The sequence below is a fragment of the Chenopodium album genome, chromosome 13, assembly GCF_948465745.1.
Source record: "Chenopodium album chromosome 13, dcCheAlbu1.1, whole genome shotgun sequence".
Lineage (NCBI taxonomy): Eukaryota > Viridiplantae > Streptophyta > Magnoliopsida > Caryophyllales > Amaranthaceae > Chenopodium > Chenopodium album.
The window spans coordinates 5,602,224-5,616,284 of record NC_137846.1 but is presented as its reverse complement, the minus strand read 5'-3'; the positions used below and the strand labels follow the sequence as shown (position 1 = coordinate 5,616,284).

General features: G+C 34.2%; 1 protein-coding gene across 1 annotated transcript; it reads left to right on the top strand.

Moving 5' to 3' along the window:
* Positions 1–4,908: 4,908 nt before the first annotated feature.
* On the top strand, positions 4,909–12,836 carry LOC145574382 (putative glucan 1,3-alpha-glucosidase). Its single transcript, XM_081632157.1, has 6 exons — positions 4,909–6,623; positions 8,212–8,485; positions 8,563–8,698; positions 10,592–10,802; positions 10,918–11,124; positions 12,086–12,836. The coding sequence occupies exons 1-6, from the start codon at positions 4,983–4,985 to the stop codon at positions 12,452–12,454; spliced, it is 2,838 nt and encodes a 945-aa protein (XP_081488283.1). The 5' UTR covers positions 4,909–4,982; the 3' UTR covers positions 12,455–12,836.
* Positions 12,837–14,061: the final 1,225 nt, after the last annotated feature.

Here is a 14,061-nt window from a genome sequence, read left to right as displayed (position 1 = left end):
CTAGGTAGCCGGGCATAGGAGTAGATTTGAGAGGTTTTAAGCTTGCTTCTTAATCTAATTATAATATGATTATAAGTAGACTAGGTGTCTAGGTTATTCAACAGAACAGTTTTACTGTTAAGTTGGAACCCTAAATAGCAAACACGAAACCAAGCCTCTCAAACTCTCTCTCTCTCTCTCTCTCTCTCTCTCTCTCACGGCTCTCCCCTCTCTCGGCGCCGCTGGTGTGCTCATGGTGGTGGTGGTTCGTGCGATGATCGGTTGTCCATTAAAGGTGGTGATCGTGGTTTTCCTCCTTCACTCGACCAATTTAGTATTGGTGGACGGCTAGTTCGAATCCCGTGGACTAAATAGAGGAATCACGCTTGGGGCTCTATTCTCTCCCAGATTTGCCAATCGAATAGCTATGTGGAGATCACGCTTCAAAGGTATGATTATGTGATTTTTGTGTGTTATGCATGCGATCCTATTTTAGGTGCATATGAATATGATTCATGAAATTCCGCTTATAGTACCTATAAACTCCTACAAAAACAACAGTTGCTCGGTAACTGAAAACAAGTCAAACCCAATTAACAACACAATTACAAATAAGAAATAACCCTTACACTCAATTATCATGTAAAGAATCACAAATTATGGTCGCTCAATTTTTGCTCCTTACAATTATATCCATAATTAATCACAAACTCAATTAAAACCTTTAGGCCGACCATACAAATAGAAGAAGAAAAAGATAGACTAATCCCTAAATGTTACCCATTAAATATACCGCAATACTTTATTAAACACTATTACCTTTGCCAAATATATGAAGATGAGATGGGAGACTTACAATAGCATTGTTTGGGAGACTTACAATAGCATAGCTTTTACAACACTGATAACGCCTTCACTAACATTGTTTTGACATCCGATTAAATGAATGTCCAACTCAGTAATACCAAAATAATTATTCTTATTTTTAATAACATAAGGCTTTTTCTTGTGCACGAGTAAGAATGTGAAATTAAAATAAGTGGTGAGATGGAGAACGTTAATGCCGTCTTTGGGTTTATACTCGTACCATACCAAACAAAACAAGTCATCAATGATGTGAAGCAAGGGTTTGTATAAACTTTCTTGAAAATTACAAATATGTTCGTCATTTTCGAAACCACGTAAAATAGTTTTTTGAAGATCTGTTTTGTTTTCCAATCATAGCAACATATTTTCCCTATATTGAGCACACAACCAATAAATAGAATTTGGGTGAGACACGACCACAGGTTTTCCGACAATAAGGAGAGCAATTGAATTATCCGAAGGTGCTTGTGACATAATTAATATATATATATATATATATATATATATATATATATATATATATATATATATATATATATATATATATATATATATATATATATATATATATATATATATATATATATATATATTTACCATTATCACCTACAAGATGGACAAATACAAAATAAAAATTATCAAGAAAAACATATAAATTTATTTTCATACTAACTTATGAAACAAAAATAAAATTATTTAAATGTTAACAAATTACATGAAACTAATTATATATAACAAATTACGTAAAACTATTTTCTGTAAATATGAGTCTGACATCTCACCCTCTATATGGTGATCAAAAGGTTTTTTTTATCACTACATTTAGCCCAACAAACAAAAAGTAATCTTTTTAAGATCATTGTTAGAAATTTTGACACTAATAGCAAATCATATTGGTTAAAAGCAGACGTGAATCCATTCGTGATTGGATTGCTGAGACACATGAAAAGATGACCCCGAAACCATTCACAAGATCACACTTTTGGAACCTGTAATTCTACTGTTTTTAAACAGGTCACTCTTACAGAAATGCAACCTCTTTATCGATCCCATTTTCTTTTACTCACTCCGCTACTATTAACACAAACACTAAGGTTTACTGTGTTGGTGGTAACACATATATTCTTGGATTTTGTTAAATAATATCCGAGAGGTGTAGTGGGTGTCCAAAACCAATTACCGACGATAAAGAAATTAACAAGAATAATATGAGTCATAGAATTGGTGAAAGTGATTTTGCTTAGATTTTGGTGCAATTGAATGTAATTCAAGTGCTTTTTTAGTATCGCTTAAATTATGCCCAAATGTTGTGAGTATTAGAGGATAAAATTTAAAAATTTACTTATTTGGAGGTAATTGCACTTCTTATTCTGGAGTTGCTGAGATGTCCGACCTAATAATCGAAAGTTTTGTTCACCCTGCCTTATCCTAAAATTGGTGAAAATTGAAGAGTATTTTATCCTTAATACTCACATTAATACATAATGTCCTTAAAGAAAAAACAAACAAAAAAAACATTAACACATAATGTCATAATTAATATTTTCTTTTCTCCATTATCTTAGGTAGAATAGATTATTACAGCACCAAAATCATGTTCAATCGCACCAGAATCTAGGCCAAAATCACTTTCAGTAATTTATGACTCATATTGTTCTTGTAAATTTGTTCAGGGTCAACATCATCAGTCGCTATCTTCTAACAACCGCCATAATATCAGAAGTTATTTGACGAAACCCACAAATGCAACCTTTTTGTGTAGGGGTTGATAGTGGCGAATCGAGTAAAAGAAAATGGTAGCTCATTACATCGATAGAGAGGTTGCAATTTTGAAAGTGTGGCATGTTTAAAAACAAAAAAAATTACCGTTGACAAAAGTGTGATTGTGTGAAAGGTTTTGTGATCGTCCATTTAGGCGTCACAACAATCCACTCACGTAAGAATTCACGTCTAGCTTGAATCAATGCTATTTATTGCTACTGCCATAACCTCTAACAATAATCCAAACATTACATATTGGTGCGTCCTCATTCTTCGACAATTTAATTTATCATTAATCTAAACGGCTAAACCCTAGATTAACCATGCTGACAAATAAATCAATGAAAACCTAGATTGTGAAATTAATATTCGATGATAAGCTTTTATGGAGGAGATAAAAAGCTCATAAGTCGCTCCAACCAAGACTTCTATGGAGGAGGAAGAGGAGGAGAGGGTTCAGCGATGGCTTGAAAAGTTTCAAAGGGATAAAAAATAACAATGTAGAGTAAGGGCCTGTTCTAATTAACTAAACTAAACTGAACTTATTGGAGCCGAACTGAACTGAACTGGATATTTTATGAGAGAAGGAAATTAAGAATTGAACTGAACTTATAGGAGCTGAACTGAACTGAAAATAAGCTGAAGAGAACAGACCCTAAGATTGGTGGCAGGGGTGAAGGGAAGACTAGGGAAGAGGTATTTTTTCCTTTTTAATTTTTGAATTTTTTTAGACCAATCATGTGTTGGCGCGTGTCTAATTGACCTATTACAATAAGTTGATGATTGATTGGGCTTGATTAAATAATACACAAGTGAAAGTTGGAATTATTTTAGAATAATAAAAAATTGAGATTATTTAAAGAAAATTGACCAAAGTTGGGATATTAAAATCAATTTTCCTTAGTTTTATTTGTATTTGACCACCCAAAGAAAATGAAACTTTTTTTCCGGGTATGTTTTAACCGCCACTTGTCAAAATCCGTTGAAGGAATTGTTAGAAGGCCCATATAACTCGAACATTATTGTTATAAACTATGTAGCGCGATTTGATTCATAGTTGTAGGAAGCACTTAAGAAGGAGCGGGGAAGATGATGCACGAGCAAATAAGGCTCTCACGGCAAAGATGTTGAAGAACTAGTTCAAATTTGGCCATGAATACCACTCTACTTATTTAGCCGATCCACCTCCCTATCGAAAGCCGGAAGATGACCTAGACAAGGGTGGTGGCGGTGCTACCTAGACTCTGTCACTGTAGTTTTTTAGTTTATATAACAATAAGTACGTTAACTTTTAGTGAATTATAATAAGCCAAACATTATTAATATAAATAAGTACGTTGTAGTGAATTATGAAGAAACTTGTAAGGGAATTCTAGATCTATTTGGTCAGGGGTTGCAATCTCCGTTTTGGAAGGACGAAGGTATTTTGTTTCGCTTACCGTTGGTCGTTGTTGCCTTTGCTTTGTTTATCCTATATTTTAAGGAGGTAATTGAGAGCCCTCCAAGAGTTATGTATTCTCCTTTTGAGGGGAGGTCGAGGATACCAATAGTGGGGGTATCATGTCAAAAGTTCAAGTGACCTTCATGGGCTCATTCTTCTTTGGCTTTCAAGCTTTACGATTATTCATTGTGCTGCGAGCTCTAAGTCTCGCCCACGCGTATTTGTTTTTTTATTTTTATTTTTTTTATGTGCCCACTCGTGTTTTGTAATCCTTTGCCAATTGCAGTCCTTTCTTCCATATCACAATTTCAAATCCATTTTATATAAAAGTTCCTCTACTAAGGCGCTATAATTTTTGTTTTTTTTATCTGTCTTTATAACCTTGTCAGATAAATCGTGTTTTTGCAAGTTCAAAATCTTTTACTAAATCCATAAGTGTCACGAAATCTTTATGTTTAGTGTCTTTGTTAGTTTGGTTTGTTGTAGTTATTTCCGTTCAGTTTGTTTTCATCTAGTTGCTAATAAGTCTTGTATAAGGCGGACTTACGTTAATTTTATTGAAAGACGGTCCATCTAAAGGTAAGTGTAAGCCCTTTAAAGATAACTTTTAATTTGTGATGAGTTTAATTTATTTTAGTGTGTATTTTCTAATGAATACATAATTAAAAAAGTTTATATATTTTCTAATGAATACAAAACAACAATTTGTATTGTTTGAAGTTCTCTTTGAGTCTTTTTCCTAAAAAACAAAAAAAGTTCTCTTTGAGTCTTTGTCCAAATTTTTTTTAAAAAAAAAGAAAAAAAGGAAAAAAAAAAAAAAAAAAAACAGTCGCAAATTTTCTTTTTCCTCACATCTTCCCCTTCAATCACTTAAATCTTTGAATTATGAATGAATTTCTGGACTCAATCTAACATTTACCCAGAATTTTAAACTATGAAATCCTTCAAACCCCACCTCACTTCACTCTTCTTCTTCTTCCTCCTCTCTTTCTTTCTCATTTTCACCTCTGTTTCCTCCTGGAAAAAGGATGAATTTCGCAATTGCAATCAAACCCCATTTTGCAATCGAGCTCGTTCTCGAAAACCCAATTCCTGTTCACTAATCGCTGCTGATGTCCAAATTTCTGATGGCGATCTTGTCGCTAAGTTAATCCCTAAAAACCCACCTCAGATTGATCATAATTCCACAGATTCTTCGAATCAGGATAATGGGGTTGAAGATCTTGTCCAAAAACCCTTGATTTTGAGGTTTTCAGCTTACCAAGATGGGATTTTGAGGGTTAAGATTGATGAAGATCAAACCCTAAACCCTCCCAAGAAGCGTTTTGAAGTTCCGAGTGTGATTGAGAGTGATTTTCTGGAGAAAAAGCTCTGGTTAAAGCGGTTTTCTGAGGAGAAGATTGATGGAGATTCTGGGGTTTCTTCAATTGTTGTCTATTTGGCTGATGGATATGAAGCCGTGCTTCGAAGGGACCCGTTCGAGGTCTTTGTGAGAGACAAAAATGGAGGTAACCGTGTCATTTCTATTAATTCGCACGGGTTGTTTGATTTTGAGCAATTGAGGGTGAAAAAAAATGAAGGGGATAATTGGGAAGAGAATTTTAGGAGTCATACTGATACAAGGCCTTATGGTCCTCAATCTATTAGTTTTGATGTTTCATTTTATGATGCTGATTTTGTATATGGTATTCCTGAACATGCTACAAGTCTTGCACTTAAGCCTACTAGAGGCCCTGGTATTGAATTTTCTGAACCTTATAGGCTTTTCAATTTGGATGTGTTTGAGTATCTTCATGAGTCGCCTTTCGGGTTGTATGGATCGATACCGTTCATGCTTGCTCATGGTAAGGCCCGGGGAACTTCTGGGTTCTTTTGGTTGAATGCTGCTGAAATGCAGATTGATGTTCTTGGGGACGGTTGGGATGCTGGGGAATCCAGGCTTTCGTTGCCCTCGGAGCAGAAGAGGATTGATACATTGTGGATGAGTGAGGCTGGTATTATTGATGCATTTTTCTTTGTTGGTCCTGGGCCAAAGGATGTAGTTAGGCAGTATGTGTCTGTTACGGGGATGCCTGCAATGCCACAGCATTTTGCGTCAGCTTATCACCAATGTAGGTGGAACTATAGGGATGAGGAGGATGTTTATCATGTTGACTCGAAGTTTGATGAGTATGATATTCCGTATGATGTTTTATGGCTTGATATTGAACATACTGATGGAAAGAAGTACTTTACGTGGGATAGGATGCTTTTCCCAAATCCAGAAGAGATGCAGAACAAGTTGGCTGGCAAGGGCAGGCGTATGGTTACTATTGTTGACCCACACATAAAGCGGGATGATTCCTACTATATTCACAAAGAAGCCTCAGAGAAAGGGCATTATGTTAAGGACGCAACTGGGAAGGATTATGATGGGTGGTGCTGGCCTGGTTCCTCCTCATACCTGGATATGTTGAGTCCAGAGGTTAGGGAATGGTGGGCAGAAAAATTCTCCTATAAGAACTATGTTGGATCAACACCCTCATTATATATTTGGAATGACATGAATGAGCCATCTGTGTTCAATGGACCTGAGGTATCTTTTTGTTTAATTCATCCTCTTACAATAGTATACTTTTTAACTATTTATGATGTTGAGGGGAAATCTGAGGATGGGATTGGGGATAGAAATATAGAATATTGTGAGAACGGGAATTAAGAAATAAAAATCATGATACTCAACAGATCTTCACTGAACACCATAGGCCATAGCATAAGAAATAATGACTCATCATAGAATGATAAGTTTGAGGGAGGGATTTTATTCTTATACTTTTGAAAAGGAGGAGGGAGGGTATTAGTGTTGGATTATTAATAAAGGGACATGTTGGTAAACTAGCTAAATGCTTCCAAGCTATTTTATCATGAGTCAAAGGAATTAAAATGGTTTTAGTGATTTCCCTTTGAGTGATTCTTATGTCTATTTTTTTAATTCAATGATAAAGTTTTCCCCTTAACAAATGTTTGTATTTTTTACACCAAAATTGAAACCCTTGTTGTGGTGGAACATGACTATGCTAGATTAGGTCAATTTTTTTTTTTTAATCCAACTAGCCATTTGACCCGTGTGTGGGTTTTCAGAAGTAGAATTAAGGAAAACAAAATTTTGTTTTTCTTAAAAAATAAATAAATTCATACAGTACCCCCAATATTTTCCATTTGGAATATTTTGCATGAAGAGAAAGAAGCTTTGACTATTATTATTCAGCAATACATGATAGAGAAAAAAACAGTGGGATTTTATTAGATTGTTCTAGATGTTTAGTTTTAAAAAATTAATCTATAATTTTAATTACATCTAAATATGTTTCTCAAAGATAGGCATTGAAAACTTGCAAAAAGTCAAGTGGGACAAAATTAAGGAATGGGGGGAGTATTTTTCTTATGAGAATATGAAGAGTTCGGGAGTGGAAGGGGTGAATGTTGATGTATGCTTGTAAAAGATTTTAAGCTATGGGGAATCTTAAAGAAACTTCATTAAATACGCTTGCTTTGTGGACAAACAGTACATATAGTCATATATACCTGTATTTTTATTTTTAAAAAAAGGAATTATAAAAGATTAAAAGGAAAGGAGTAGTATACACTTGGCGGTTTGGTGCTATTGGTTTGAGTTGTTAGTTATTAGTTATATAGTTATATTTAGATTAGATTACTGGTATTTTGGTAGATATTCCTCTCACTACCTCGTCCTATTTAGACCTTCTTGAAATCACATTTTCTTGCTACAAATTGTTGCTTGCATCTTTTTATTTATTTATTTTTTATTTTTATTATTATTTTTTTTTTGGTTTGAGTTGAAGTTCTATGTGGAACTTGTCATTGTAATTGTAATTATAATCATGAATTAGGATATGGCCTTTACTTGTTTGATTTCGTCCTTAAATTTACATTCTTGAAAAATTCTTCTTTATTTCTTCTTGAACAAGCAACGTGGTATTATGGCTTTAAATGAATAATTAATGTTGTTCTGTAGAATATGTGACATTATATCTGGATTTGGTTTTCTCCCTCTGGGTATTCCTTTGAGGCAGCATGATGCTTTGATATGATCCCATGTATGATCTTTCATAATAGTTCAGTTGTGGATTTAATATTTTCATTTTATTTGATGAAACAACCAGGTTACAATGCCTAGAGATGCACTGCATGTTGGAGGTGTTGAACACAGGGAGCTACATAATGCATATGGCTATTATTTCCACATGGGCACAGCTGGTGGACTTGTGAAGCGAGGTGAGGGGAAGGATAGACCCTTTGTATTGTCAAGAGCATTCTTTGCTGGCAGTCAAAGATACGGAGCTGTTTGGACTGGAGATAATACAGCTGAATGGGAGCAACTAAGGGTTTCAGTTCCGATGGTTTTGGCCTTGGGACTGACAGGAATAACTTTTTCTGGTAATCTAGGGTCCTTTCATCTCAAAAGACACATTTTAATCATATACAGTTTCTCAGTCAATAATCCTTTTTTATAGGTGCTGATATTGGTGGGTTCTTTGGTAACCCTGAACCTGAGTTGCTGGTGCGCTGGTATCAATTGGGTGCTTACTATCCTTTCTTCCGTGGGCATGCCCATCATGACACAAAAAGAAGGGAACCATGGTTGTTTGGGTAAATATTTTTCTGTTGGTCCCTCAAAGTGTTGTCCTATATTTCATGTTTCATGTATAGAGCCCACTATTGTTCAACATGCGATTGTACCACTCCGTCTGCTTTACTTTGTAGTAATACATCTACATGCCTATATTGATCACTTTGTTTGTTGATAAGACCTTATTAAAAAATGATTCTTAGGTTCTATCTTCTACAACATCTCTTTTCTTGTCGCAGAAAAGTTTGTATAAAATCAGAAAGTTTCAGAGAAGATTAAATTTTCAACCTGATAAATGTTGAATATTTTTAACATGATTATTGTTCAAAAACATATCAATAAATCACATCATCTTGTTGCTGGTTCTTGGTTGCTGTTGTTGTAATCGTTTGTTGCTGTCTTCTTCATTCTCCATCTTGATTATTTGATAAGTTTTGGTTTCATTCTAAAAGTATCTTATTCTTAGGGCGTTCACAGTAAAGGAAAACTAATCTTATTGAAAATTTCATAAACTTGTGTCCTTTGAAACTATTTATGAGTTGATGAAGTGATCATATTGTGTTCTTTGATATTGCTATCTGCCAAAGGTCATTACTTTCTTATAAATAGCCTAGGCGGCGGGTTTTTTTTTTTTTTTTTTTTTTTTTTTTTTTTAATTATGTGGGTTATTGTGAGAGGTGGTTTTTGCTGCCTCTGGCAAGATGTACTTTCACTAGAAGATGGTGGTTGTAGACAGTAATAGCTAGTAGTGATCCGTTAGTGTTGGGGTTGTGGATGGTGTTGTAGCCATAATTGTCAAGAGGGGATGGGAATATGACTGATTTTACTCAAATCCATCCTATAATGTTTATCAATCTGATAACACTGTTTATTTAGGGTGAACTAGCAAATGGTTGTTGCATGTTTTAATACACCTTTATAATGGAGTAAGGAATCTAGAAGATGCACTGGTTAGGAAGAGTGAAATTCTGGTGTTTATCAAGGGATTCAAGATTTCAATTTTAAACCATCAGGGTTGGAGGGGAAAATCAACCTGAAGATTTTACTGGAGTGTAAATACTTAATACAAGTATTCTGTTCTTTTGTTTCTCATTCTTACTTTGTTCCATTAATATTGCAAACATCTAAACTTTTACAAACTCCCCTTTGACCATCCATTATGATTTGTATGTAAGGATAAACATAGTTGATTGGCATATTGTAAGATTCATCTGGATACTACTTTCAAACTATCAGCTTTTCATAATTTATTCTTATGTAATAAATAACATTAATGGTTAAATTGTTGCCTTGGAAAGCATGAAGCTCTACATTTTGAAATATTTGTATGATAGAGGTATAGAGTAAGTCAGTACAACACTAGCACTAGCAATAGCTTTTTCAGTACAATGAATCCCCTTCTCCACGACCACTCTTATTTGTTTTCATTTGGGCTTTCCTCATGCTTCTAATAAGCAACTACATACCTTGGAAATTTCCGTGTCCCCCATCAACTCTTCCCAAGTAATTCCATTCCATTTTGGACTCGGACGTGGGCTTTTCAAACCACCAAGTGGGCTTTGCAATTCAGTATCTTTAAAACTATAATCATCCCACGAGTCCCCCAATTTCTCCTCTATGAGAAGAGCGCATGATTGTTGCTGGCTTAGGTTATAATACGCATATCCTCTGAATGCTAAAGTATTAAGGATTTTTTGCCTTTAATTTGAATGATGTACATGCTTATACTATATATAGTCTGCTATGGAACTTGGAATGGGACTAACAATACCTTGCTCTTATTATTCTTGTTTAATGAGTACTCAAGAGGAATTTTGAACATTCTATTCGTTAAAATTGTCTGGTATCTACTTATTGTTGCTTCTTTTAAATTCTCTCTGAGCAAGCCCTTGAAAATTCTCTCTTTATTGCAGAGAGCGGAACACAGAACGCATGAGGGATGCAATTCGCATTCGTTATATGTTGCTCCCATACTTTTACACATTATTTAGAGAGTCAAACACAACAGGTGCTCCAGTTATGCGTCCTCTGTGGATGGAATTCCCTTCTGATGAAGCTACCTTCAACAATGATGAGGCCTTTATGGTTGGCAACAGTATTTTGGTGCAAGGAGTGTACTCTGAGGTTTGTTTTTGTTACTTCACTATAGTGATCTTCTGTTTTCATTCTTTATCTCCTTCTATGTTTCATGTTTGTCTTGTGATTAGTATCATAATGCCTCTTTATGTTCTCTAACCAGCAAACTAAGCATGAATCAGTGTATCTTCCTGGAGATCAATACTGGTATGATATGAGAACAGGAGCCGCATACAAGGGAGGTGTGATCCATAAATTGGAAGTATCTGATGATGGTGTTCCAGCTTTCCAAAGAGCAGGTACCATCATCCCCAGGAAGGACCGTTACCGCCGAAGTTCCACGCAGATGGTGAATGATCCATATACATTGGTATGCATCTTGTGCCTAACTTGAATTTCATACTGAAGTTTTTAGGTCTGCTTGTTGGCATCATAGAAGTACCTATCCTTACTTATTCTCTTTTGACATTACTTTGATTATTCCTCTTTCTATTTTCGAATGCTTCAGATAATTCTTGGGTGCTTATATTTTCTTGTCAATTAACACATAATTCCAGTGTTCCACTACTGTGTTAATGTGCAACACAGCTGACATGGAAAGGCTTTTTTTGTGCTCCGAAACTAATGTAGCTGTTAGTGGGGGTGTGAAAAGATTTTTTAAATAATAAAATTGGACATGTAGATAATTTAATAAATTTTCATTATGTATCCTTTATTGTTTCAGCATGCAAGCATCCTGTTGTGCTGTTTTATTTTTTTTCCTCTGATTTAGCTTTTAATATTATTTATTTATGTGTTTGGTTGGTGTTGGATGTCTTACCAGAAAGGCAAAAATAGATGTCTTGCCAAAAATCTCGAAATCTCCATATCTGTGGACGAGTCTATCGTGTCATGCTTGTAATTTTAAAGTCATACGCATGATAATGCATAGTATTACCTATGTTGATAAAGAAATATAGTATAGTTAAATCTGGTTGGGTTCATTCAACTAATTTTGGCATTTGAAAATTGTTGTGTTAGTAATGAACTTTTAAGTCTAAATGAGGGTCAAATTAACATTTTTATTTGTGGATACTGAGTTGACATTTTGCAAACTATGATCCTTTATTATTAGTTATGCAAGCAAGAAACATACTTTTTGTGCTGCATCACTTCTTTTCTCCTTACACTTAGAACAGCTAGGAGAAAACTGAGATTACAAGCTGTGTTTTTCTACTGTAACTTATAATTAGATGGTTTTGGATAAAGTCCTTAAATCTCCTGTAAAAAATATTGGTTGCTAATTATGCTCCTTGTAATATTGTTATCTCTATTTCTGGTACTTGTTTCAGGTAATAGCTCTCAATAGTTCTCAATCAGCTGAAGGAGAACTTTATGTCGACGACGGCAAGAGTTTTGAATTTCAGCGTGATGCCTATATTCATCGCCGGTTCATTTTTACTGATGGCAAGCTTACTTCTTTAAACTCGGCACCCTCAAGCAATGATGGAAGATTATTTTCAACAGAATGTGTAATTGAAAGGATTATACTTTTGGGGCACAAATCTCAACCAAAAAGTGCCCTCATTGAGCCTTCAAACAAGGAAGCCAAAATCGAGATGGGGCCACTTCGGGTTCAACGGTCTCAGACGACTTCTGTTTCGACAATTCGCAAACCTAATGTCCGTATATCTGATGACTGGACTATACAAATCCTGTGAGCTCTTGTGAACCTTCGTGTATGGTGAAGCACCGTCTGGGACTTCACTTGTGATGTAAGCTTGGCTCGTTGTACAAAAGTAGAGAGATTATGAGGCACCATTCTAAAGATTATATAAGTGAGCTACATCTTTGTAGGCTTGAGGTGCTGAAACAGTGAAAGACCCATACCTTTTGGAGCCACGCTGCCAATGGTATGCATAGTTTAAAACTTCTGTTCTTTACACTTGTAGGACAATTTTGTATTGCAATGGCAAAAGATAACTTATCTGAATATTTGATTCGGTATGTATTGATTAGCTTTGCCATATAAACAGTCATCCATGTCATACCTCATTTTTGAAGTTTGACACGAAATCAAAAGGATTTTACCTTATTTTTCAAGCTTGAAAAGAAGTCTGAGTGTCTAACATGGTAATACTAATACCTAAGGTTATACATACTAGATTACCTAAAGGTCATTTGGTTTGGCTCTGGTTATATTTGTATTTCTAATCAAATCCAATCAAAGTTCTATTGTCAATCTTCAAAAAACAAGCAATTGATAATTCTATTTTAAATTAACCTTTTGGGTCGGGGCAGTTTAGGGAAGGTCAATTTTGATTCGGTCCAATTCAGGTTATCTAAGTTTGAGTTTGAATTACACCTTGGTCTAGCCAATTGAATTGTACAAGCTTTCCAAAGTTCTCCAAATAATGATATGTCAAATAATTTTTCTACAAATAAATGATAGGCAAGACAAATTCACTTGTTGGCCAAATATGTAATTGTAAAGCTCAATTAACAAAATTAGCAAGTCTTTTTGTTTTGATTACTAAAAATGAATATCACAAAATTAATGGATCATTCAAGGTTGGATATTGGAGACAAAAAATAGTTATAACATAAGCAATATAGCGTATATAATTTGTTATACTTGGTATTTGTCACTTAGACTAGCATATATAGGATTGTATATAAATAGTACTCTAATAGTAATAGATCCTATAATTGAACATCAAATGAAGACAAAATTATGATGTAATTGTAGAAATAAATTTGTTAGCTATAAGTATAATTAATTTTCACGTGCTCAAATAATTTGGATTTAGAAATCTTTATCATGACCTAATTTAAAGTTGACTTTCTATTAATAAATTTCCACCACTAACTATTTTAAGAAGGAAGAGGTGAAGTGGTTATTATTGACTTTAAAATCTTTTCAAGTATAAAGAGTATGTAATTGTTGCGCACTCTTGATAGTATATCATATAACTAATATATAAAGCTAAACTTTTAGTCAGGTCACGAGGCAGCGACACTTGACGTAGATTTAAATAAACTTCCTAAGATAAAAAAAAAAGTAGTTTAGAATTCTATTTGGATAGAATTTTAGGATAAAATTGTTAGTTTAGAGTTTTATTTTCGATAAAATACCAATATTTCAAATGTACAAATTGAATTATAATTTTATTCAAATTAGATTATAATTCTAAATAATTATCATATAAATTTAATTTTTATATCATAATATTTTTTTGGGCAAAGGAATTAGTTCAAAGCATAAAACATCCATTTATAATATATACTAATCGGTTAAAATAATATACTTCACAATCTAATAGAATTT

Coding starts and splice junctions, on each gene's coding strand:
- LOC145574382 (XM_081632157.1), top strand. CDS start 4,983: ATGAAATCCTTCAAACCCCACCTCACTTCACTCTTCTTCTTCTTCCTC. Junction 8,486..8,562: donor GACAGGAATAACTTTTTCTG/GTAATCTAGGGT, acceptor CCTTTTTTATAG/GTGCTGATATTGGTGGGTTC. Junction 11,125..12,085: donor TGAATGATCCATATACATTG/GTATGCATCTTG, acceptor TACTTGTTTCAG/GTAATAGCTCTCAATAGTTC.